This window comes from Odocoileus virginianus, chromosome 5 (assembly GCF_023699985.2).
Source record: "Odocoileus virginianus isolate 20LAN1187 ecotype Illinois chromosome 5, Ovbor_1.2, whole genome shotgun sequence".
Taxonomy (NCBI): domain Eukaryota; kingdom Metazoa; phylum Chordata; class Mammalia; order Artiodactyla; family Cervidae; genus Odocoileus; species Odocoileus virginianus.
The window spans coordinates 70,113,073-70,140,010 of record NC_069678.1 but is presented as its reverse complement, the minus strand read 5'-3'; the positions used below and the strand labels follow the sequence as shown (position 1 = coordinate 70,140,010).

The window sequence follows — 26,938 nt, the reverse complement described above, 5'->3', positions numbered from 1 at the left end:
CTCTGTGAATTAATTGCTGTTTCATAACATCTCTAAGTTTCAGTTTCCTAAGTTGTAAAATGGGGAGCCTGTTTCTTTTCTTCTCAGGGCTTGTGTAAAAATTTGGAAGTGATAGCTAGAAAATGAGTGACACATATACAGTAGGAGCAGCATGAGAGTAGCAGCTATTATTAAGATTTTAACATAAATACTGAGAACTGGCTACTAAATGGCTTGAAAGCCATTTACATCTGTTCATTTAAAAAAAAAAGTCTTTCAGGCACTGTTGCTCCAATTCCCTTGCATTTAAACATCTTTTAAAAGGTTTCAAAGCTTTGAAGGTTGATTTCAATGAAACCTGTTTTTATTCTAGGCATTTCTCCTACTGTCATTCTGAGTAAAACAAAAACCATTTACTGTCAAAACAACAAGGGTTTGTCTCAAGCACAAAATGAAAGCAGATATGTCTGCCTGATTTATTTTGGCATCCGCCTAACAGTTAAATAGGACACCTTTTAATTTGTCACTTCTTAAAGATGCATTTAGGTTGGGAAAGTAAATCACCAGTTCTTGGTTTCAACTAAACTTGAACCAGCTGGGCAGAAAGGTGTATTTTTTTTTAAAATCCCTCTGACACATACCCTTTCAAAGTGCTAATTAAAAAAGAAATTATAAAGTTAGCAACATATTAAAGATACTAAGATGTTTTTAAATTTTCAACTGGAGGAACTTAGAAATCTAACTTATTTACCAAAGATCAACTAGAGTTCTGGGAAGAGGCATAGGTGATCAGGCTTTTCAACAAGACTATTTAGAACTATTAAAAAGGGTGAATATCCAGTTTTCTAAAAAAATTAAAATCAACTGTGAGTAAAGAAACTTCTTAACTTTACCATTGGCTAGCTGAAGAAATTATTTGATCTCTCCAAGTCTCAGTTCCTTTATAAACTGAGGATAATGTCTAATGCTTGGAAGATTAACTAAGACAATGGCCACCCAGCATGGAGCATCTTTGAGGTAACTAATAGCTGCTCAACAAGTATGAGGCACTATTATTCAGAAAGCCTTCTATAACATCTTTTAACAACTCAGTCCATTTCTTACTGTATGAACGCTGTTCCTTCTATCTGGCCCAAATTTATTTTGCTAGAATCCTTTCTCTCATTTTCTCCTAGTTGGTGGTAACATCTGTTTAATACTTTCTATTTAATGACACCAGACTGAGGGCATATGTTTATACAACCATTAACATAACCAGTCCTAGCAGAGGTGTTTTTTGGCATCCCAAAGACCTAATCATAATCTGTAATCTGGCTGATTACTGGATCAACAAACTGATTTAATTACAAGAGAAAATAAAAACAATACACACATATACATATACACAGAAATACACACACACTTTTTTCTTTCTTTCCTTCAATACATTTTAAGAGTCAAGGTCCAGCTCCAGATTTCTTTTCCTTTCTTTTTTTTTTTGGTGTGGATTGTGTGTGGAATGTGAAGGAAGATAAATGCTTCATTCTTTGGGTCTCTTATAGCAGATGATCTTGAACTATGGGGCAAATTCTTTGACAGTCTAGGTTAAGCTTGGTCTTCTAACCAACAGTTTAGCAGGTTTTTTGCTTTATTTTTAAAGTTTTTTAGAAGAAGACACAAGTCCATAGGGTAAGTCCTGGGGTCTTTCCCAACTTCTAAAGTCCCACGCTAAGTGTGGTCTGAACACTGCATCTACCCGGGGTGTGCTTTTTCTGACAACAGCCTCCTCGTTCCTCACTGTGATTTTCCAAGTGGAGCCAGTACCTGAATTGAACTGAAGACAAACTGACCTAACTCCTCAATGGAGCTTTCTTTTTCTGGTCCTCTGCCAGGAAAACAGGCCTTCACCTGGTCCAATGGAAGTTTTGAGAGAAGCAGTTTCTTCTCCCAATTCCTCAACCTGAATATCCAGTAGAAGCTTATGGAATAAAACCAGGCTAAGGTGTTGTTCTCAAACATGTTTATTTGTAACAGTTTTACATGGTGTGTTACAGAAATTAATGGAAAATTTCTAAAAACTTTGCTGTTCTGTTGAATGCATTGTACATAAAGTTAAAAATAATGTGTCCATATATGTTAACAAACGGTCATCTGAGGTAAAGTTAAAGTAGGTCTAGAAATGTACTGCAAGAGTCATTTTCTCTTTCTCATCTTTATTAAAAAAATATGTGTCAGAACGCAGAAATTGGAATGAACCAAACCCACAGAGTAAACTTTTTTTTTTTTTTTTAAAAGAAGGTGCCCGGTACATTACATGATGGGGATTCAGTAGACACAGGGATGAGTACAAATTATCAAAAAAGTCTCGCGGCATGTAAAGAGAGCTATGGGGAATGGGAACAGAATGACAGGTGGTGTTTCCCTGGTTTCAAAATTTAAAGTGACAAATTTCGTGCTAGTGAAGGATGAGGAATTAACAGTTGTACACGTGGATTTTCTATCAGTCTAACTGGAACTGTGCATACCCCCCACGGCCTTTTGCTATCTGCACCTCAGCTCTTACTTGGAAATTTCACTGTTTTCCTGGGATAGGATACGGTGGTTCCGAGTTCCCCAAACAGTGCTTATTAGACAGCAGAATTCAGCCAATGATAACATGGATGGCAGTTTAAAATCTTGACTTTATTTCCCTCACTTTAATGTATTACAGGGGCCATCTTCTTTAAGTTCAGAGCCAGCTACATTTTCACCCACACTCAATGAATGATGACAAATCCTCTGGGCTGTCACTTTCCGCTATGAAATGAGCTCCAGATGGTGTACCTGAAACAGCCACATCAGCCAGAGTTCACTTTGAATATGTCAGAAGCAACCCGCAGAATCAGTGGAAGGGTGTGATACTGCAAGACAAACTCAAGACAACCATATTGAGGGAGAAGATAGCACCACTGGTTTAGAATCAGAATCATGGACAACAGAGCAATTTAAGTTACTTCCCCGTGGGAACTGCCTATCTCATCAAATCCCCAGAAAACGCAATTGAATTGGTCTCAGGACAACTCTCATGGTTATCACACCTTTCCCATTTTCCCCTTCACATGGAAGGATCAGCTCATCCAAAGTATGCACATTCCTGGAGAAGCCATGTCAACCAAAATGTGACAGCTACAGAGGAAGGTAATGGCCCTTTTCAGCTCTCGAGTTCTTCAGACCTTCCATGTTAGGGTGACACATCTATTCTGCAATGGACATTTGCCAGTTAACTGGAAAACATTTAGATTCCAGTGACCTGACAGTGTAAAACATGGGCTTCAAACAGTAACAATTACCTTGACTTCTCATTTTTTTCCTTGGTCACCAAGGATACCTTCTTCCAAATCATTTTAGTTTCTGTTGATACAAAGTATCAAAGTACACAGGCCGATGGCAGTCAATCATATCAAGATAAATTCTACTTTTCAAATTTTAAAACCAAGTAAGGATAATCACCCCCACCCCCAATCCAATTCATCCCATGATTCTTTAAAGGTTTCTTCTTAGTGTTAAACCATTCAATTCAACATACTGTAACTGCATAGGAACATCAGGAAAACACAGTTGACCTGTAGAACAATATTCTCTGTAGGGCAAAAATATATAGATTCTTTATGAAAATCATGTGCTAAACATACGAACCAAACACTGCACTTTTTGTCTCATAAATGTAAAAAAAGGAAGCTTAAATTCTTCTGTTTCACATACAAACAGTCCAGTGATGTCTACAGGGTCAGTGGGAGCGGAGAGGTGGGAGGGAGTTTCAGAATCGGAAGGACAGGCCTTCAGAGCATGAACTGTCTCTTTCTTGTTTTACAGAGAGGGCCGTACTCTCACAGAAAGACTGAGATGAGAGGCTGGAGCCACCTGCTCCCTTCCTGGTCACTAGCTGCTGATTGGCTGACTGCTTCTGCCAGATGTCCCTGAACTCCAACTTCCTACCAGAGCTCCACAGTAGTCTCCAAAAGTGAGCCCCACCCATCAGCTTTGTCACATTCTGCACTCAATCTGCTACCTTCTCTACAGTGTAATGGCATTATTAAAAAAAACATTTTCATTAACATTTATATTTACAAAAAAAAAACACAAACGGGCAATTTTTTTTTTTCATTAGAACTCCTTAAAGCCATTTCCCTTAAATATTTAAAGAGTTTAATGGTAAGGTTTTTTGTTTTTTTTTAAGTTATAAAATAAAAATCCCATTTGAATTTTCTGATGTACAAAAAGAGATAGAGATGAACCATCGTGACCACAGAATCAGTTTGTTACTCTGAATATTCATGTCACCACTGTTCCATTAGCAAGTCGATTTTTTTAAATCCCAAACCACATTACCAGGATTGTACCAGAAGTATTTGGCAAATGACTTTTCTTTGAAAATGGCACATGGAGAGGACACTTGTCTGCATAGCATCACAGCAGCAAGATATCGGAAAAATAAAAAAATCTCATTTTATTGGACTTAAAGAGTTTAGAGCTTCTGAGGAAATCAGACGTACTTTTCATCTTTCTCATCAATGGGATTCGATGTCCTTTCCTACTCACAGAGTGAAGGTTAAACCGAAATCTGTCTTTCTTCACCAGGATACAGAAGAGCTTAAAGGGTTGTTTTGGCAACATTCTTAATCAAAAAGAATCATCAGCCACTTATTTGTCTTGTGATGATTTCAAGTGAATTCATCTCATATGGGTTTTTTTTTTCTTTTTTCCCAATTGAATTTCTTCATCAATATCTCAAAAAAAGTCAAAACAATACAAAAATTTGTACACTCATTAATTTCAAACATGACTAATAAAGGAAAGGGGAGAAACCGGCAGACCAGGCCTTGTGGAGCGTTGTAATTATACCATCCTATGTGGAAAGGCATACGAATGAGCATCTTGCGGTGACACAGACCTTACATTCGCCTAAATGACGTCAGTGCCAAGCCTGATGTACCTCTCTGAGGCCTGTCACTCCAAATCAGATGTCTTTACAGTGGTCAACAGGTTGAGAAATAAAAAGAGAATTCGGGTTTCACATACTGGGTCATCTTAAACCCATGCTAAGAGAGCCTGGAACATGTGTTGGGTGCGTACTTGCTTGATTTGTGATTTGATGCTGGGGATGGTTTTTTATATTTCTGTGTGTTTGTTTTTGTGCTGCCATAGACCTCTGCCAGTGGTTGCCAAAACCTTAGTTCCCTCTTCCAAAGGAGTTCCATTGGGCGATCGTGAATTTCTTCGTGGGATGACGAGAGGTGAAAGAATACAAGAGAGCCTGTCGCGATCTGATTTCCATGCCAGTCTTGAAGCATCCGCCACAAGCCCGCATCGACGCTATTTCTTACATTTGTTGATCTGCGCATAGAGAGGCTCCGGCTCCTACAGACAGAGGGACAAAGTGAGACCCGCTCTTTTCCCGATAGGGTTTTCTGAGACAGTTTGGGAAGAAGGGTTTGGAATGAGAACAGAAAGATGACAGTTTATGATGAATGACCTTGGGTTATTTTGGGATTATTCAGTCATGGTGCATATCATTTTGGCATCCTTTTCTATCCTTAAGAACAACAACTCACCCAGTCATGCCCTTGGTTTTCAAGCTGAGCCTGACTGCCTGTTAGGGAAATCACAGGGTCTACTTACTAGACAGAGCTGGACTAGCTGTGTGATGTGGACAAGATACTTTTACTTTCCGAACCTCAGTTTCCCCAACCATGAAATGGGAATAATATCATTTACCCTACAGGGTTCTTGTGAGGATTAGAGAGAATATATATAAAGCCTCCGGCATAGTGTTTGGTAGGAACATGGTCTTCAGAACATGGTAACAATGATCATACATCAAGTGAACATTTTTCCAAGACAGGTTTATGAATATCCACTTGAGATTGCTGAAATTCTGTCTCAAACCACTCTTTGGTTTCTGCAAGCAGCAATGACTGGGAATGCTTTAGAGCAAGAGAACAGCAATCATGTCATTAGCTCTTAGTTAAAAGCTTCTAGGGCTTCTTTCCATCCACTCCTGCTGCAGTTTCAGGTTTGGTCAATCACTTGCCTGCAACCCTGGGGCTGTCCTGAGATATTCACAAGGTTTTCACCAATATATGACACAGCAAAAATTCAATCCAAAAGTAGATGGGAAATGGTGTTTGGCCTTGTTGAAGTCACTTCAGACTTCAGTTCATACTGAAATGGCCCAGGGTGCACTGGCAAGCAGATCAGGTCAATATACTGGTCTGAAGCATGCACAGGCCCTTCTGTTAAAGCTGACTTTCTTTTTTTTTTTTTTTAATTTTTTAATCTCAGCAGCCAAACTAAAGTTGACTTTCATGTTGTCACTCTCAGATATTTGTACCAGAATTAAATGGACAAAATGACATCTTAATTCCACCATATTTTGTACATTAGCCTGCTCCTGCTATGTGGGTACAGATCCTTTCCAACTGCTTGTTTTCTTGAACCAACAGATGGAACTGGCATTTTGTAGCTCTACCATGTGTTTGACACCATGCTAGATATTTTCAAGTACATTGTCTTTTGAATGTAGTGATTAAGGCAGTGATTTATTTCTTTTGCAAATGAGAAACCATGCACAGAGAAGTTAAGTAATTTGCCCATGGTCACAAGGCTAGTAAGTAAGGCTCACTTGAGCCTTAAAAGTAAGTTCCAGTGCTTTTTCTCATTTATTACAATAGCTGCCATTAAACAACAACAACAACAACAACAACAAACCCCATAACAAACAAGCAAAAAGTCTTCCAGCTATGGCGTTGTAGAGTGTTTTGGAATTTATATAAAACACCTTTATGTCTTACGGGGTTGGCCAAAAAGTTCATCTGTAACATCTTATGAGAAACTCGAGCAAACTTTTTGGCCATCCCAATGTTTTATCTGCCTAACCATCCCAGGAGTGGCTTTTATTCTTTCCATCTTCATTTTGCAGGTAGAAACTGAAAATCAAAGAGGTTGTGTGAACTCAAAGTCACTGTGCTGCCTCTCATAGATTTAATATGTTGTATTGCTTGCTTTTATTGTAAAGTGGGGATGGGCAAGAAGATGGAATATGAAGCCCAACGAAGAGAGCTTTTGCTTCCCCAGAGTCCCAAGGTTACTTAGTAACCAGGCTGTAAATAGAATCCAGGACTCCTGAGATCAAGTCCAGCATATTTTCTTCTAGAGCTCATCATCTCTGTATTCTTCCAGGAAGAAGGAGCTTCCTACTCTTTGAGGCACCCAAGTGTGTAATAAAAAAGTTTGTCAATTGGAAACTTGAATGGTTTCTAATCATGGAAAGGTAAAAATACATTCATACATACATACATATATATATATACACACTTGTCTTGGAAAGGTTAAGAAAAAAAAGTATAATACTTCTGTCTTGGAAAGGTAAACAAAAAGTATAATACTTCTTCCAAATATCTGATGACATAAAGTAGGAAAGCTTATTCTTCCACACCCAACTTCTGAGTTACCACCTGTGCATTTTGTCTGCCATTTTACATGTAGAATTAGCATAGTAGGTGCTCAATGAAAGTCTGCTGAATGAATGTGAATGTCTAGGATAGAGTTTCTACTTTTTTCACTGTTCTGATCCCTTTGTCCTAAACACACTCTCCCTTGGCTTTATTCTCTCAGCATCAAATTTCGAGCAAAAGCCACAGCAAGATGATGTATTAAGCACCTAATCTATTCTCTGCCAATGTCTTGAAATGTTTCAGATAGTTGTGATAAGGCTAAACATGCAACTTTTCTGTGTGTTTGTATTCTGGGGGTGGGGTGAGTGGAGCAAAGGTAGAGAGGTAAAGTAGTGAAGTACCACTAGTGGGAAACAACATCTCCTTGTGCTATGCTGGGCTACAAAAATGCAGCTTCCTCTTTCCTGGGTAGACTTTCTCAGCTCATTCGGCTTTTTGGATGCCCTAAGAAGTCAGGCTGCCTTGATCTCACCCTACCATTTGCTTTATTCTAATTTTGGAAACTAATTTATTCAACTGAGAATGACACCTAAAAACAGAAGAAGACAGCAGGCTCAGACAGGGTAATTAATGCCACACTGCATTAACTTTCTGCAGCTGAGATAAATATTCACACGTCTCCTGCTTGCAGGAATTTAGCTTCAAATACCCATCACAACAGCGGTAACGACTGCAGTCAACTCTCAATTATCCCCACTAATGAAGGGGAGCACTGGTGTGGAAAACCCCAAGCAGCAGATAATCCCAAAGTCTGACACTCTGATGCATTATACGTTTTGGAAACAGCTTTACCTTCCTTGTTACAGAATCTTAAGACTGTCAAGAGCTAGAGGGAAACTAAGAAATCATTTGATCCAGAAATTTCTGACCTGACTTCTGGCAAGGTCACCATGGGGTCTTTAGGCTATTTTTGACATTCCAAAAAGCTGAAATGGAATCACACATTAACGCGGCACATTTTTGATGTCTGTTGTTTTCTTTTGTCAGATCTGACCATATCTCTGCCTGGCTTCAAATCCTTCAAAGTCTCCTCATTACCCACAGGGTAAGGTCAAATCTCCTTTACTGGGCACATAAGACCTATTAGTCTCATAATACATTAGAGCTAATAAACGCCCCTTTCCAGACCATGAATCAAAAGTCACCCTTCTGGTCACATATATCATGCTTTAAAAAAAAAAAAATTCCTCATGCTTCTGTCAGAATGATCTTTCTGCAACTGATCATACCAGTTTCCTGATTGAAACAACCCTCCAGGCTCCTTAAGTCCCCAGGGATGAGGCAGACAGCCCCACAGAACGACCCACGAGGCCCTTCCAACGTGGCCCCCTTTCCCACTGGCTTCATCTACTACCAGTCTTTTAGGCCACACCTCTGCTCTGTTCTTCTGGTCCCCTTGAAAGTGAAAGTGTTAGTTGCTCAGTTGTGTCCAACTCTTTGCCATCCCATGCACTGCAGCCTGCCAGGCTCCTCTGTGCATGGAATTTTCCAAGGAAGAAGACCGGAGTGGGTTGCCATTCCCTTCTCCAGGGGATCTTCCCGACCCAGGGACCAAACCTGGGTCTCCTGCATTGTAGGCAGATTCTTTACCCATCTGAGCCACCAGGGAAGCCCCTGGTCCCCCTGACATGGTAAGATTCCCCACCCCTGAGACTCTGCTTAGACAGTTTCTTCCAACTTTGAGAGCTCTCCTTGCCCTGCACTTACAGGTTCATACTTTCAGAGCTAGCCCAAATAGAAGGGCTTCTTGGACTGTGCAGGTGACGCAGACCACTCTGCTCCTGGGCTCCAGCACTGCCCTGCAGAGACCCATGTCTACACTGCCATCACATTACCTCCTAGTGCTGTCTACACAGTGAGCACCGCTGTACCTTTCACGTCAGTGTCCCACATTCTGAGCACAAGCTTGGAACCTGGCCGGCACACCTACTGTTGTAACACAGAGCATGAGGATGTAAATGAGTGAATGAAAAGTTGCTTCTCTTACTAGGAGTTGGCAAATACTTATGAACTTTTAATAAGCTCATTTGTGAATCTGGCATATTAATAACCTTTGTTTCTAGAGGACAACAAAGTAGATAGAAACCATGCAGTAAAGATGAAAACAAATCAGCTCTCTAGCGTTTGATATAAGTTGAATACCCTGTGTTCGGGGAGATGCAGTGAAAGAGTACAAGCACACGGATGTGAAATCAGGCAGATCCAGGCTGGTATTCCTGCTACCAACTGCCTGCAGACCACTGGGAACACACTTGCACTTGAGCAAGTTTGATTTATTGCTCATTGCAATGAGGGGAACCAGGGGCAAGTCTGGAAAAAGTGATTAGAAAGAGCTTCTTATGGGATTAAGCTTATATTAGATGTTTAGCGGGAGGGTCCAGAAAGTAAGGTTTCTCTCTGGGTTAGGTACTTTCAGGAAGCATGAGGATGATTATCTTAATAATTCTTACCTGGGAGGCAGGAAGCACAGAGTAAGACTAAGGCCAGGAGGGAATAATGTTTGGTCATTTTTGGAGCTTGGATGATGTTCATGGCAGCCATGGCTACTGAGTGGTCTTGAATGGGCCTTGACCCATCACGGTGCCTTGTCTGATGCTCATGCTCTGTGAAAATGTTTACATGCAACAGAACACCAAGGGCCCAGCTGTGAGGCTGGCATGCTGATGTTCTCTTCCCACTGTCACCTACTTAGTAACCCTACAACTCCATGCAGGTTATTTAACCCTTCTGAGTGTCGGTTTTCTCATCTGTAAAATGAGGCTAGAAGTCCTCATTGAGGATTGAAGGAGAAAACACACATTAAGCACACAGTCTGGCACAGAGAAATTACTCCCAAAACAGTAAGGTTTCTTCTATCTGGGTGAGTGGTTCTAGCCTTCCTTAATAAAAAGGTGGTTTTCAGCCTAAAAGTCACCGGTAGGTGGCTTTACAAATTCCATCTCCTTCATTGACACTTCTTCATAGTGTAATTGGGCTGTTAAGAAGCCTAAGAATGGCACAGGATCTGTCCTGGGAAACTATGTGGAAAGAATGCACAGTACATTTAAAGGGCTTGGTTGCACGGCCCAGGGGACAGCAGAGACTTCCATGTGTCTGCAGACGACTTTAACTATGTGGTGTGAGCTCACGCCGAAAAACCAAGTAGAATCACAGGATGAAGACTATTAACAGACTATATATTTACAGAAACCAAATTAGAGTCTATAGAGGGCTTTCCTTGATCACAGCCATGGTCTTGTTTGGGCATCAGAGTCTGTACCCTGGGTATTCCTAGCTCCTTTTACAGAAAGAAGCAGGGCTCCCTAGAGTCTGGTGACTGGCCCAAGGTCACTCAGCCAGCACAGGGCAAAACTGGGATATAGTCACATTATCTGTTTTTTTTTATTGCAGTAAAATATTTAGAGCAAAGCATTTGACATTTTGGTCATTTTTAAGCATATAATTAAGGGACATTCATTAGTAAATCTCTTTTTTACCCCAAATAGACTCTGTGGTCTATTATTAAGCAGTGGCTTCCTAGTCCCCTTGACCCCTAACTCCTAGTAACTAGTCTCTCATCTACATTTCCATCTCTATGAATTTACCTATTTCTTATTTTTAAATCAACTTCACTGAGGTGTAATTTGCATACAATGAAAGGTTCCCATTTTAAGTTTCATAAGCTGTGACAAATACATACACTTATCTGGGCCTCCCCAGAGCCATCAAGCTATAGAGCATTTCCTCACCCTACAAACTTCCCCCACGTCCTGCTCAGTCAGACCCTCATTCCATTGTGGCCACGCTGATCTGCTTTTGACCACTGCAGGTTAGATGTTTTCTTGAGCGTTTCATGTAAACACACCCAGGTCTTTCCTAAGCCCACTGTCCTCTCCTCTGCCATGTGAGCCCTTTGGTAAAATGTCAAAGCAAGAAGGGCTCTCAGTCTGACAGTTCCTTTCCAGCAGGAAGAAATGAAGGCCTCCAGATGTGAGGGGTGTTTTACCAGATGTCCACGGGAAACAGTGGAGAGCCAGGAGGGCAGCCCAGGGTCTGGACTCCCCTTTTGTACATATTCCCTCACTCTCCCTACCTCTTCCCAGCCATTTGGCTTGAAGGACAAAGGCACATAGTTTTGAATCCCACATTTTCATGAGCACCTTTGGAAAGCTACCTCAATTGTGCTTATGACTTCACATCCCTTTAAATTGACTGTGTTTGTTTTGGGGAAGCTTGGCCACATTAAGCAAAGGCTGGTCCAAAACAGATGATGAGTGGGGAGAAGACGCGGCATGCTGAGAAAGGTGGTCTTGGACGTGAGGTCACGCGCCATGCAATCTGGTTACTGAGCAAGCCCGTTTCTGCCCCGTCCTGGGTGCCTGGGGAGTGAGAGCCACGCCGAGCCAAGCCAGGGGTCAGACTGCAGCTGGGAGGTGAGCCAAAGCTTGAGGCCCTCAGCATCGCCCTGCCTAGGCAGCAATTTCAGCCTCAGGGTCTTTAAAGCCCCAACACTGGGCCTACCTCAGCAGGGTCTTACATTTCCTGGCTTGGCAAAATGAAAAAGGGGATGGTAACCATGGAGTAAAACCAAGGTGGAAAGAGCTCAAAGTTCCATCTAAATCCATGAAAAATGTTTAGAGCCACAAAGACTCCAGCAATCTTTCTAACTACCTGTATGAACAGAAGCAGGCATTTCACCTGGGTTTTGTCATCTCTACAATGGGGCTTGTAACACCAACATCATGGTCCTGTATGTAACATGTAATAAGTGAGCTCATATGACATAAAGAATTTTAACAAGTGGGCAAGAGTCTTCCTTTCTTTTTTTATTCAAAGGAAAGGGAAAATGACAAAGCTTTCTGACTACTTTCAGCCTGAAAATCTGGCTTTTAGGATAGGAAAACCTTCAAAACAAAGGATGGATACAATAGTAATACCTTAGAGACTGAAGTTGCTGCCAAATGCACTCACTTCCAGGGGCCTCACGATGCCAAAACCCACTTGGTGAACACAGGTGCACAATCTGAGCTCCCAGGAGGTCCACACTCATTCTGATCAACTCTGCACTTCCCCAATAAGACAAATGACGGGCAGCAGTAATCTGCTTTGCATGTTTACATCACTTTTTTAAACTTGTCGTGTAGCAGATGAGGGCACTGCGGCTGTTGATGCCTGTTCTCTGCCAAAAGCAAGTGGGTCTGTCCTGAGTAGGCTCCTGGTGGTCAGGAGAGGGTCCTACATCTCACATGGAGAGTCTCCGGAATCCCTAAAGTAGTCACCACATCTCAGGGACTTCTGGCCTTTCCTTCATTAGGTGGGAGTAAGGACAACCTAGGAGAAGGGTACTAGGATTGGGTCTTCCATGCTCTAGCTGGGTGACACTGGACAAGTTAGAAGTCCTAGAATGTAAAAGCTAGAAGGGCCTGAGGAACTGCTTTTCTGAAGAGAAGACCAAAGGCCGGAAATGAAGCCATCTGCCTCACATCACAAGCAATTAAGTCAAACAGAGGCTGCTAAAACCCAGGTGTCCTGGTCTTGGCTGAGTGCTCTTAAGTTCTCTAATCAGGGTCTAGAGTCAAATCCTCGCCTCCTTACATGTGATTCTTGTGATTTCAATGAGTTATTAACCTCTCTACCTTACCTGCCATATTTGTGAAATAGGAATAATAAAAATACTTAAGAGTGTCTCCCTGAGGATTGACCTAGGTGATGCTTAATGAAAGCGCTATAAACACGCTGATGATGTTTAAAGTTATCTCATTAGTAGTAGTGAGTGCAAGGCTGCTTGCATTACCTTCTGCAGGGTGATTCTAGAAACAATGAGCATGAACTAACTCAGCTCAGCAAAGGACAGCCCATCAGCCCATTTTAGTCACTGCCAGTTCTTCTGTAAACAAAGCCTCACTGGAACTCACTACATCCAGTCCTTATGCGCTGTCTTTTGCTGTTTTCTTCCTGCAACAGTAGAATAGATTAGCTGTGACAGAGGCCCGGATGGCCCACAAAGCATCCATAGTTCACAGAGTGTTTGCTGAACTCAGGTCTAAATGATCAGCAGATTCTAGCTCTGCCCACTACTCTATAGAGGCTGAAAATCACGCTGAAATCTCCATCTCTGGGCCTTTGTCCTTCAGAGGCTCATGTTCAGCAGTCTACCAGCATCTGAACTTAGAAGTTCAAAGGAACCTCAAGAACACCTGGTCCCAAAGGAAACCTGCCTTTTCCTCTGCTTAAGCCTGCTGCTCTCTGTTCCTTAGCATAGTTCCTGGCCCCACCTAGATCCCTAACAGGCAGGCAGGAACCGGGGAGTCATCCTACTGCACACCCTCTTCTTCCTCTCCTCACTTCCCTTCAGCCTTAACCTCCTCCTGATTCCATCTTTTCATATCTCTGGGCATCAAGCCTACCTCTCTAACCTGGCTAATGCTGCCCTCAGCCAGGCTTTCCCATCTCCTCCTGGACCAGGCTGGCTTCGACTAGCTTCAGAGCACCACTATGCTCATGTAAAGAAGTGGTTATTTTCCATTTCTGTGGTTCTCTGTTTTAAGGCTTTTTACTATGTGATTCTATTTAAAAGCAAAATAGTAATAATAATGCCAAATATGTGCTATTTTACTTTCAAAGCTTATAAAGCACTCTCATACTCATGGTATCTTCTGCTTCTAGGAGAGCCTGAGGAGGGAGCTATTGTCATGATTAATTTTCACTTATGTGTGAAGAGTGGGGTTTCAGGGGTTAGCTAAAGTCCTGCCTAAGATCACGTGCTTAGGAACTGTAATTTAGACCCAAGTCCCCTGACTCTGGGTATCTGTTTTCACTCTCTCTCTTTTATTTTTTTTTCCAAATCTCTCTCCCAAAGCATCTAAAGTTCTGCTTTTCTTTCCCTTGAACACTAAAAATCCATCAGGTAATATTTTATATGTCTTGGGTTCCCACTATGAAGATTGGTCTTTAAAAAAAAATGACAGTGACTTATTATTTATGGCAATATCTATTGTTACTAAGGGAGACAGACCAAACAATTCTCCATTGTTACAGATGCTACTTTGACGTGACAGCTGGGGAAGTCTGATAGGCAGTTTATTTACTTAGCTATTTAACCAAATAAATGTTTTCATTTTTCTTTCATCTCCTCAAAAGCTAACATTTCGCCCTTAAAATTGCTCCAGCAACACATCAGTGGAGTATAAATTACCTGCCATTCCCACACCAGCCATTATAATATTATTTGGGTTCTTTTTTTGTGCCCTTGTTGACCCAGTCTTTCACAGACACGTGATTCTCCCAGATGGGAGGGTAGGGGAAAACATGAAATAAATGAAGATATTCTCCATTATTGCTAAAACAGAAATGCTGTTTGAGATTGGCCCCAAAGCGTCCACCTGTGAGGATTAAGGCCGTCTGTTTCCCCTTACGAGGGTGAGATATGGTTTTAACTTATCAACAGATGTCACCCCTACCTACTCAGAATTGTGTGGGCATTTCCAATAAAAAGCAGCTGGTGATAATGGTTGCAACGGTGATAAGAAGGCTGAGACTCCTGTTTTCCAGCTGCATGGAGGCAGAGGGGAAAATAGAACTATGGACCTAAGTTGCCCTGCATGGTGTATCCCTTCTCCAAATGTCTGGAAAGGCGCTAAGAAACTGCAGTCAGTAAATTTACGGTTGGGTGGATGGGTGAATGGAATGGAGACAGAAAGATCAAATGTGGCTTGTGCTATATTGAAGGAGGGGCCCAGAAGCCCCATTTGGACCTCCGTTGTGGGTGTCTTGGGAGATTCCCTTGTAGCTCAGTTGGTAAAGAATCTGCCTGCAATGCAGGAGACCTGGGTTCGATCCCTGGGTCGGGAAGATCCCCTGGAGAAGGAAATGGCAACCCACTCCAGTATTCTTGCCTGGAGAATCCCATGAACAGAGGAACCTAGCAGGCTACAGTCCATGGGGTCGCAAGAGTCAGGACACGACTTAGCGACTAAACCACCACCGCCACCACGTGGGTGTCTTACAGGACGTGTCAGCAAGGCTGGCAGCGGCCTCTTGGCATGTGATCCCTGATAGGCCACTGTGAAATTGCCAGACTAAGCTTTCAAAGGGAGGAAACTGCTTCATTGAAGATTATAGCCCAGCCTGCCTTTGGAGCTGGGAACTACTTATTATGATTTACATGTGAATATAAGATAAGGCTGCTCTGTTTGGAGAAGTGAGTTGGCCCATGAGGCCCTAAAAGGGGTCATTCTGATTATGGGGCAGGGTGAGCCAGAGAACTAAGAAATAGGGTTTTTCATTTTCTTTTTTCCCCCAAAGCTCTTTTAAGGCATACTGAAAATTAATTACTTGCAAATAGAAAGTACAAAGCAAAACCTCCCAGGCAATGGCCTGGGTCCTTATGGTGGAATTTATTCAACATAAGGACATAAGGGATAAATGTATAAAATCCAAGGGAGTGGTAAACCATGTTTATTGAGCACGTGTGATGATGGTTTGGGGTGGTGGTGATGGTGTTGGTGTTGCTGATGGCAAGTAATAGCTTGGCTACTTTCCGTGTGTCAGACACGGTGTTAAGAATTCCAGACATATCACTTACTCCAAACAATAACCTCATGAGAAAGACTATTTTTATCCTTATCTTTCTAAATAAGATAGAGAATTATTATGACATCTCATCAGGGTCACATAGCTCATAAGTGTTAGTGCCAGACTCTGAATTCACTCTAGTTCCAGAACCCAGATTTTTAAGCTGAGTACCGAGTGTCTGCTCTATGCGCCATCTCAGTTAAGGTAATGGATACACCAGGCCCTGCCAGCAGATAAGCATACCAAGACTCAGCAGCAAGGATGGTTCTTGCCCAAGATTTCCAAGGTAGCTGAGCTAGAATTTGAGCTCAAGTTCCAAATCCTGAGCTCTTCCCACAAGACGGTGCCACATCCATTCACAACTCAGCCCTGGCCTGGGGTTCTAGACAGAGCATCAAACAACACAGAACAGGCTGAGGCCCCACAAAACAGCTTGCACAACTGTCTAAAGCAGAACAGACTCGTAAAGATGAGGGTGTGAGGCACTGATTTGCAAATGCTGTCTGTCATCGCTGTTCTCTAGAAGTTCAATTTTAGGATTAGATGTTGGCTGTTATGCTGATGAATGGCTCTTGTCACCCCTACTTCATCACATTTTTCAAGGCAAGGGTAAGCATGTGAAACAAAACATATGAAAGGGGTAGAAAAACCTGTTGGGGCATCTTCCCAAGGTGTCCACCCATCATCTCCAACTTCTGCCTTTCCTGGAACATCGACTCTATTATCACAAGCTCCCCAAATAGCTTTGTAAGACTACATTTTTAGATGGGTGTTTGCATGGCACGAAGGTATTCTCGTGTGTTACATATTGTACTGAGGTGAAATGTGGCAGAAGGTATGGTATGTGAGATTCTCTAATCATAAAATCTATGAACAAAACTCACTTTGAAAACACTCTATGAGCTTTCAATAACCATCAAAATAACTTACACACAAATGGCAACTGATTCCAAGGTAGCCTCAGAATCCATTTATGAACAGTGAAAACTATTTACCATTTTAATGGTTGTGACCATGCTGCTCAGGTCTAAAAAAGGAGCTCTGCTGGTTAGGGCCTTGCGGTCCTAGGCGTTTATGGAAAACTAGAAAAGCATCTGAAAATTGAAGACATTTGTCAAGAAGTGACCTTAGAAATCATGTCTGGGTAACAAGGGGGTACTTCTGTCTCCTGGGAAAGTTGGCTTCATCAGCTCCTCTTTCTTTCCATCAAATCAGATGTATTGAAATTCAAGTGCCTAAACCCACTTCTAGTAAATGTAAGTACACCTCTCTCGAAGTCGCTGCTGATGGAGTCTGAAGTGGTTTGGTGGCAAACCTCTGGCTGTCACACAGGTGCAAACAGCAGAGCCTCAGAAGCAAATGCCACACGTCTCTGAATTTCACTTTCACAGGTCTGAATTCCACTTTCACGCCAGAAAGGGTGCAGGGCCCCTTTTGGCCAAACAAAACAGGCTACCATGATCTCACATCTCTATCAATTTTATCTCAAGAACTGCTTGTTTTGTTTCTTAGTCTGCCTTCTCAGTCTGTTTGGTTGGTGATTTTTTTTTTCTTTTCTTTTTTTAGATCTGTGGAGTGTAGGCAAATTCTGTGACACACAGCTGAAGGGAGTCGAAGCATCTGGACCACATCTCACTGAGAAAGAATGTGTCCATCTCAGAATGTTGATGCCTTCAGACACTGAATCCACATTAAGCAGCTCTGACCATGCCTCACCACCCCCCAACTCAGAACATATCGGTAATAAAATAGTATGACCATTCCCCACTCCTCACCTTTACCCCTACTCCCAATACATGTCAAAGGTCATGCATCCATGAGGATAAATAAGGTGGAAGACAGACACCAGGCAAGGGGAGATGATGCAAACATCAAGGATACGCTCAGGCCAGGAAGATGGTGCGAACATCAACGATGCGACTTCAGAGGCAATGAGCAAGCAAAAGGGAGAGCAGATGGCTTAAGGGTGGGAGATCAAAAGGACAGATACCTACCCAGACCTGTGCTATCTAGCTACCGGCCTGTGGACTTATATTATCACCACTGGGCTCCCCACTGGGCTCACCAAAGGGATCACTGTTGGATGAGGCCTGTGACCCATCAGGCTAGAACACAAGAAGATAACACTTTTTTTTTTTCTTTTCAGTAATTTAAAATATAAGACAGCTGGGTACATTTTCATGCACACATATCATCCATTATTTTAAAGAAGGCAGCACTCCCTTGAGAGGATGCCACTTCTGCAAATGTGAAAACTTGCAACAATGTAATGAAAGGATAACAGTTTTCAGCTTCTCATTTGAACATAAAAGAAAATCCCTTTAGTCACCCCTTTAGAACCTAAGAGTCCGAGTCAGCATTCTTTTCTACATAGGCTTCCTCATGCATTGTTCATTTTAGATACAGAAGTTTTAAATGGAAAAACAACAACAACAACAACAACAACTCAGAAAGAACAAACCAGTCACTTACAGCTTCTTGCTCTTCACTTTTGCTGGGACTCTCAAAGCCCTCTTCAAAGATGTCATCAGCGGTCGGATCACTGGCATGGGATGCAGATGATTTGGATGGAGAGCTCTGTCTAGGGGCTGGGGTTGGAGCTACATGGAGACCATGCAAAAAGAGAAAACATCCTAAGTGTCCGGGGCAACTGTTTTTACCCCACAGAAAACCCAGGGATCTGGTTATGTTTGAGTCAAATCCCAGAACACCTCTTCCCATCACAAGTCAAATCAGTTGAATAATTTAATCTCTCTTCTCTATCTATTTATCCTGTCCTCTCACATACTTGACAGTCAGGAGGAGCTGGTCCACAGGGATGGGTGAGGTAATGGTCCTCAAGGGATGCTCCTGGACTGGTAGCATTAGTCACATTTGGGGACTTGTTGGTAATACACATTCTTGGACCCTAACCTAGATATACCTGCTGAATCAGAAACTCCATGTTTCCGCAGACTCATGTTGAGAGCCACTGGGCTATAGTTTTCTTTCTCTTTCTTAATTTCATACAATTATTTCAATAAGAATAAATAGAGACGAGAATAGTGCGATGCATTTATTGGATGCCTTCCATGTATCAGAGGCCATCAAATTTCACAGGCAATATCTGTGATCCTCAGAAAGCTGTTTTGAGGTAGGGGTTCTCCAATTTTACAGATAAGGACAGTGAAGGTTGCTAAATTGTTCAAGGTCTCAGACTTGGCAAGAGGTGAAAGCAGGCTTTGTATCCTGGCATGTAGTAGGTGTCTGATAAACCTGTGTGAATGAAGAGTGTCTCAGTGATCTGGGGAAATGGACATGGCTGAAGGCAACTTCACAGCTGATGCTTTTTCCCTCAATCCATAAGGATCTGTATTTTCTGTCCTGACCTTCCCACAATTTCCTTGTCTCCTTTATTCCAGAGGTTTATAATAAATATGCCACTGGAAACCACTTTCCTTCCCATAATTTCTAACTTGGCATGGAAAATACTCCTCACTGGCTCAGCCCCAAGGTAGGGGGAGGAGGATAAGACTTGATTTAATAGTTGAACTTCAAAAGGCATTGATAAGGTCTCCCTGCCATTACTTCCCAGAATTTACAAAATCTGGCTGCTCATCAGACAGTGAGTGATTATAAAACTTAGTGAGTTGCTTTTGCAACTCTAACATCTTTAGAAAGCCGTTATTTACTGCGTGTCAGTAAGCTAGACACAGCGCTGGGCACTTTGTATTTTTCACGCCCTCTAATATAAACACTGCAGGTGCTATTGTACCTGCTATCTTTTTCTGATGAAGAAACTGCCACTCAAAGAGATGAAGTGCCTTTCTCAGAGTTAACATAACTATGAAGAAGCAGGAGCCCTGGGAGTTAGCACAAATCTGATATTGCTCAGGCCCACTGTGCTTTTCTATTTCTATCTGAGGATCACTTTTGGTTCTGCTCCACCCAAAACATTTGAAAGGTGATGCTGATAGACGGAGGATATAAAGACAGGCTGTAATCATTTTCTTTAAAACATAGGATTTTTTTTTAATTAAAAGGAAGTAGGTTTAAAGAGATAATCTATGTGAAAAACCTTGATATGCAGCACATGCTTAATATTTATTAGTGAAATTGGATTCCAAAGTGAGTTTGATGTAATTTCTTACTAAAGGCTGAGAATCCTGACCAAGCTGCCAATACTGAGAGGTATACTGCTCATATTTACTGGACGTAATCAGTGGGATGCAAAACTGTTTATTTATGCAAGTGTTTAACCTTTAGAAGGTTTTATAGAATACCTCTATACTCTAAAACAGTAGTTCTCAATCCGGGATAGTTTTACTCCCAAAGGGACATCTGGCATTATCAAGAGTCATTTTTTGTCATCATGGCTAGGGGAAGAGGATGTGACTACTGGGCATCCAGTGCGTAGATGAAAAGGATGCTGCTAAACATCTGCAATCCACAGGATGACCATCCACGATGAAGAATTATCTGGCCCCAAATCTCAACAGTGCCAAGGATACAAAGCCCTGCTCTGAAACACAACAGTTACTAAGTGGCTTTTGTTTTGTTCCTTTTCCTTCATTCTCTACAATCTTCCAAAATACCTCCCATGTGCCAGATACCACAGGAGCATCAAAAAAAGTGCAGGAACACGAGGATGACTAAGACATACTCCCTGTCCTCAAAGAACTTACACTTCCCTTTTTTATGTAGCTGGCACACCAGCCCCTTGAAATAGAGACATTTGTTTTCAAAAAATGTTTGCTTATTTATGCATGGCTGTCATTTCTTTAGTGTTTCATTTTTTTAAATTCACGATTCTTCATTGAAACCCTGTGAGTTGGAGTAAATAGAGATGCCCCCACCATGCAGATGATATGGCCCAAGCAGAAGTAGGCTATTTATACCCATAGAAGAGGTTCATTTTCAGAACAGCATCCCAGACCTGGCTGAAGTGACATTATCTAATTGTGCTAACATTTTAGATTCTTTTAACAATTCGCGGTATTGGCTAAGCAGTGATCCGTATCATCTGACAGTAATGAAAACGCCAACCTCACTGTGGCATGAGCCTTTTCCTTCCCCTTATCAACTGTTAAGGCACAGGCTGGATCACCCGGCAGCTTCCCGGGTTGCTGTCGAGCTGGCATTGGTGTACCCCAGTGTACCTGGATTGTTTGGCTGCATGGTACTGGTTTGCCAGAGGCTGGCAGTAGAAAAGTGAGTTGGGGGAGAATCCCTGAATGCCACAAACAGGACAAGGCACAAAGCTATCGAAGCCAGCTCACTTATCCTACCCAAGACATAACGGGGGTTACGAGAAGTCACACACTTGCCCAGAGATACAGCTTGGGGTAGAGAAAGCAGGACTAGAACCTCAGTCCAGGACTCTGCGTAAATCCACTTGGTGTGTCATAACGATGATGATAAAAATACTTCCAACTCTGTGAGGGTTGTGATGTTTTAGTACCTGTACCACTTAATGCTTTTTATGACCCTTAGCCTGAGATAGTTGAGGAAACTGAGGCACAAAGAAATAAAATGAATTGCTCATTGGCACAAAACTAAGAAGTAATCAAGCTGCTCTCTGGATTCCTAGTTCAGAGTGTTCTGCTACAAGAACTTTTTTTTTTTTCTCTTTGACTATCCGAAGCTTTGAGCCAAATTCCGGCTGCTACTCTACCTGCTGTAGGAGGCTTTATGACTGCTCTATCTCTGACCTGCATTTTCTCCTGAACTTAATTTTCTGATTTTTTTATCCTTGTTCCTAACAATTTTTAAATGCACATACTCCATTCAGTTTTAGTTCAATAAGCCATACCCAAAACTATGTGTCAGAGCTGGGATATACATACATGAATACATGAAGGAGCGAATGAACAAAAACAGAAAACAGGGTGACATGCTAGAAAAATAACAGGCTTGTATTCAATTCTACCCTTTTGTCTATTTTCTTTGTCTTTGAATCTCACTCTCATTATCTGTCAAACAGGTCTAACAAAACTTGCCATAAGCATTGTTAGGAGTGTAGAAATAACACATATAAAGCCCATGGAGAAGGTACATATAACTGGCATCTACTAATGGGAGGCTATTGTTGGTAGTAGTAGTGATATAAACAAGAGGCCTGTTGAAGGCAACTGCGGTGGTTTCTCTGACACCAGAAACAAGGCATCAGTGGCTCTCAGGGGTTTATGTCTCCAGAGAAGGACACTCACGTGAGTTGGTCGATGGCGTGGTAGAAGTCACAGGTGTCAAGTTCAACTGGGAGATGTCAAAGTCATCACAGTCATCCGTATCCTGTGCCACCCCGACTTTGCTGAAGTAACTGGAGAAGGCCTCTGAGGTGCAGCTGAGGGAGGGCTGGTCGGGCTTGCGGGAGGGCACAGGCGGAGGCTGGGCCATCTGGAAATCCTTAAACATTTCTTTTCCCATTTTCTGCCTGGGCTTGTCGGTCTGTGGACTTGACCTGGCGGAGTCACCCGTGGCTGGGACGGTTGCAAGGGGGGTGAGGGGACCTTGGAACATGGCAGCTGGCAAAGGCATAACAGTTTGTGCGGGCATGAAGGCGGCTGGCGGAAACTGCCCGGCCACGGCGGGCCAGGGTTGCTGAGTGGCAGGGAAGAGACCCGGCTGGCCCCATGCGATGGGCTGAGCCCCCGGCATCACCTGAGCGACTGGCGGCTGAGCACCCATGGCAATCTGCTGTTGGACAAGGGGCTGCTGGCCCCAGAAGGATGGGAGGACGGCGCCCATGGCAACGTAACCTGCAGGCGTGAAAAAGAAGCATTCAAGGAGTCAAGGGATTGGCAGAAAGGCATCAGTGACTACTCAGTGTCAGGCTGTGGGCTAGGATGCAAAGGTGAGTGGGACAGAAGGCCCTGCTCTCTTGGAGTCTGCCTTCTACAGTTGTGGTAAGGAAAAACTGCTCTAAGGAGATGACTTGTAAGTAGAAACTAGAATGCAGGGAGGGAGCAAGCCAGGCAGGCATTTGGGGGTAATAATAATAATGGTATAGTTCTTAAAGTACTCATAGTCTTATAATTCTCAAAGGTTTCTGACATCATAGAGCTCAGGAACCAGTGTGCTCAGTGGGAAGGGCAGAGTGCTGGAAACAGGCACATCTTGGTTTGAATCTTGCTTCCCCTTCTTGCTAGACTGAGGGCATCCTCATTGCTTCTGCTAAGAGTCAAGCTCTTTGCTGTAAAATCGGGCTACAGCACCTTCCTTCTTCACATCAAAACCATGTGCAAGATGATTGAGACCAAGGTTAAAATTCAGACTGCCACTTCTTATCTATGGAATCTGGGGAGAGCTTAAGAAGGTCTCTAAGCCTCTCCTTATCTGTAAAATGGGCAGAAAATACCTTCTGCCTCGTTGGGTTAAAGACTGAGATTATACATTTAAGATATAGAGAACTGTGGCTGACATAGAATGAATATTGAGTTAATGTTAACCATTAGTATGATTTGAATCACAGCCTATAAAATTACTTAATACCTTCCTTGATATGTAACAAACATGCAATAAAAGGTAGCTCTATGCATTATTATATATTATTATGCCAATCTTAGAGATTAAAAAAATGTAGCTTAGTAATCTATTTAGGAATACCACATACAGTGGCACAGATGGGTCACTTTAAAACTCCAGGGGGTGTACTCACTTACATTATCATAATTTTTTGCTACAGTGAGATATAATCATCTTAAAAGGAGTACAAGTGATACTCTATACCATAATAACAGAATCAACATAATTTTCACATATTAAGTGCATACAATGTGTTAGGTATAGTATTAGGTGCTTCACATCTTCACAAAATCCCTGCAGGGTCAGTATCATTATCTCCATTTTAGGTATAAGGTAATTGGTGCTCAGAAAGGAAAAGTAACTTGCACAGGGTCACACAGCGGACATTAAGCTGAAATCAGGGTCTGAACTGAGGTTATCTGTCCCCAAAGCCAGCATTCTCTCTACTGCCCCCTACTACCTCACCCAGATGGCCAAGACTGACTTCTGATCTTAGCACAGTCCATAAAGTTGGTCCAACCATCAGATGTTTTAGCTTACCATTGGCCTGGAGGAGACTCCCATGTCCTTCCAGGGGTTCCCACCCTTCTCAGGGTGCAATCAAGCCCAGGAGACAGACGACCAGTCTAGGCAGAGTAGAGGGTGAAGACTGACCTCTCAAAATAAGCATTTTTAGGGCTGCCAGATGAAATTTGCAGGTACAGAACGGTGAGACCAGGAAAAAAAGAGGGTGGATGTATGGTGTTCGAGCAGCTTCCAAAATGACCTGGGTTGTGTTGATGACTCTGGTGAACCCAGAGAAATGACACATGGGCTGCCTCACCCATGCGCTAGCCTCAGATCTACCTGTCCTTCAACTGATTCATAAGAGATGGAGCCAACTTTCAAAGCCAGTCCATTTCCTTACAAGGTGAGAGGAGGCTCCAAAAGGGGTGGACAGAGAAACACATGCTTCCTGCTAATTAATTGTGTTCAGTACTTTTATGGAATGAGGCAGGAGTGGCAACAAACAAAACAGAGAATATCCTTATCAGATCACCTTGGTCTTAGTGCAAGGAAATGAGAACACATACTAACACTCTACTTTTCCTCTCTGAGCACCAATCACCTTATCCCTAAAATGGAGACAATGATACTGACACTGCAGGGATTTTGTGAAACACCTAATACTATACCTAACATGCTATAAGCACTTAATAAGTGGAAATTATATTGTTTCTGTTATTAGGGTATAAAGTATCACTTGTGCTCCTTTTAAAATGATTATATCTCTTGGTAGCAAAAAGTGAAGAGGCGCTGGTACTGAAAGCCTGCTTATGTTGTCTATCATAGAATAATACAATGATTAAACGTAACAACAAAGAATTTTGCAACTTTGTTTTTCTTATTTTCCCATTGACTGATGGAGTTCAGTGGTTCTTGGTGGGAGCTCTACTGCCTCCTAGGGGATGATTAGGAAATTCTTGGGGTGTGTTTTGAATGTCAGAAAAACTTGGTGGGGTGGGGGGCAGTACTGACATTTAAGGGTCAAGAGCACCGACACTAGACCTCCTATAATATGGGAGATGACGTGCATGATAAAGAATTTGTGATTATTTGGGTGTACTTTGAATCACGTGGAAATTTAAAATTTCTTTGCACAGTTTTAATGCACTTAATTTTTCAGAAATGCATACATTGGGTAGGATTATATTTTGTTTCTTTGGAACACAGTCAAGACCAACAACTTGGAAAATTGTGGTCTCTGTTGATGGCATTGGAGACAGCGTTAACACTCCTATTCTGGTTGGCCTACACTATTGTTGGTTTTAGGTACACACGTCTGACCACTGAGCATGTGTTCTCGTGTGGTGATGGTGGTGGTGTAGTCGCTAAGTTGTGTCCGACTCTCGTGACCCCATGGGCTGTAGCCTGCCAGCATCCTCTGTGATGGGAATTCTCTAGGCAAGAATACTAGAGTGGGCTGCCATTTCCTTCTCCAGGAGATCTTCCCAACTCAGGAATCAAAGCCAGGTCTCCTGCATTGCAGGCAGATTCTTTAACAACTGAGCTATGGGGGAAGCCAGTGTGGTGGCGCCTGGGGGTTTCCTAGTGGAAATACTTACCTTGTTATTACAAATTTGCTTTTATCTCTTCTTTCTACTACTAACGTAACAACAATGTCAATGACAATGCTAATGTCAATGACAACAATGTTCTATACTAGGACACTATATTGATTTTTGAACAACTATGTAGGTAGTTAATATTCTTGATGAATTTCATCTCACAATATTAAAGGAGATGTCATAAATCCTCATTATAAAAAGGGGCACTAAGTCTCACATGGTGAAGACTTGCCCATGAATCTTCCTACCATGCCAACCCTGATGCCCATTTTGGTAAATGGATGGAAGGCTTCAGTCTCCAGTCAGACTTTCATGCTTGGCTTCCATCCCACCCTCCTCACTGCCACCATATTCTAAAATGCAAATACGGTTGTCCCTTGAATAATGCTCAGGTTAAGGGGACTGAGACCTGAGCAATGGAAAATCCACATGTAGCTTATAGTTGACCCTCCATGTACCTGGTTCTGCACCCACGGAATCAACCAGCCTGGGATCATACATAGTACTCCGGTAGTATTCATTGAAAAATATCCACATATAAGTAGACCTGTGCAATTCAGGCATTTATTGTTCAAGGGTCAGTGGTACAGTGCTTTATCACCTAGAAAATGATGCCCAGAGACCTTAGCTTATCTTTGGGGCTATGGGGCCAGCCTCTTTCCAACTTGTCACCCCTATTTCCCATTTGCTCTCTCATTGGCACCCTTCCCTGTGGCAGCTGCAAACAACACAACCTGCTCCCTCATCTCTGCTGGTCTACCTGCATGGAAACCCATCCTTACTTCTTCACATCACTGTCCCTCCTCTGCTCTTGGGAGACTCAGTTCAGCATCACCTCTGCCCTCTACACTTAGCTGGCTCTCCTCTCGTCATGCACAGTTCTTTATGTTCATCTCTATCATGGTGCACATCACAGTAAAAAGTTACTGTGTTGTAACTGCACAATGATTTTATCTTCCCTCCTTAGACTAGAGAGCCCCCGTGAGTAGGAGCCTTTTACTTCTTTCTGCCTCCCCCATCTGTGTCTAACACAGTTGTGGGCACACACCCACTGCTCCATAAATGCTTAAGGCTGGAGAAAGACTCTAGGTAGAGGTGACTGAGTCACAGTGGAATAAATACCTGTACTGCATTTTGCTAAGTGTCCAATTCAACTCCAGTAACCATAAGTGCTATGATCTCTGATGAGTCAGTCTACTGTTGGTAGCAGGCTTTTCCCCCCGCTATCTTTTTTTCCCTTTTTGCCACAAGGAACCAGCAGATGGGCTGTACACACTTTTCTGAAGAGAGCTGTTAGCATATCTCCCTGGCTTTATGCCATCT

General features: G+C 42.4%; 1 protein-coding gene and 1 long non-coding RNA gene across 10 annotated transcripts in view; one reads left to right on the top strand and one right to left on the bottom strand.

The window, feature by feature from the left end:
- Positions 1–1,961: 1,961 nt before the first annotated feature.
- DAB1 (DAB adaptor protein 1) overlaps positions 1,962–26,938 on the bottom strand; it is a 1,301,090-nt gene continuing 1,276,113 nt past the window's right edge. For 7 of the 8 annotated variants that reach the window (XM_070468111.1, XM_070468106.1, XM_020904934.2 and 4 more), the window contains 4 exons: positions 22,193–22,741; positions 18,477–18,604; positions 17,999–18,109; positions 1,962–5,355 (listed from right to left, as the gene is read on the bottom strand). In XM_070468111.1, the coding sequence (XP_070324212.1) occupies positions 18,014–18,109; positions 18,477–18,604; positions 22,193–22,741 (773 nt within the window). In that variant the 3' untranslated portion in view covers positions 1,962–5,355; positions 17,999–18,013. The remainder of the gene's footprint in view (positions 5,356–17,998; positions 18,110–18,476; positions 18,605–22,192; positions 22,742–26,938) is intronic. The other variant, XM_020904860.2, reaches the window with a different exon arrangement.
- LOC110144959 (uncharacterized) lies at positions 8,437–20,700 on the top strand. Of its 2 annotated transcripts, XR_002316053.2 has the most exons (3): positions 8,437–8,496; positions 17,571–17,744; positions 20,364–20,700. It is a non-coding gene; the product is annotated as an uncharacterized lncRNA (long non-coding RNA). The 2 variants fall into 2 exon arrangements; XR_002316038.2 differs by lacking the exon at positions 20,364–20,700 and having other exon boundaries at positions 17,571–17,766.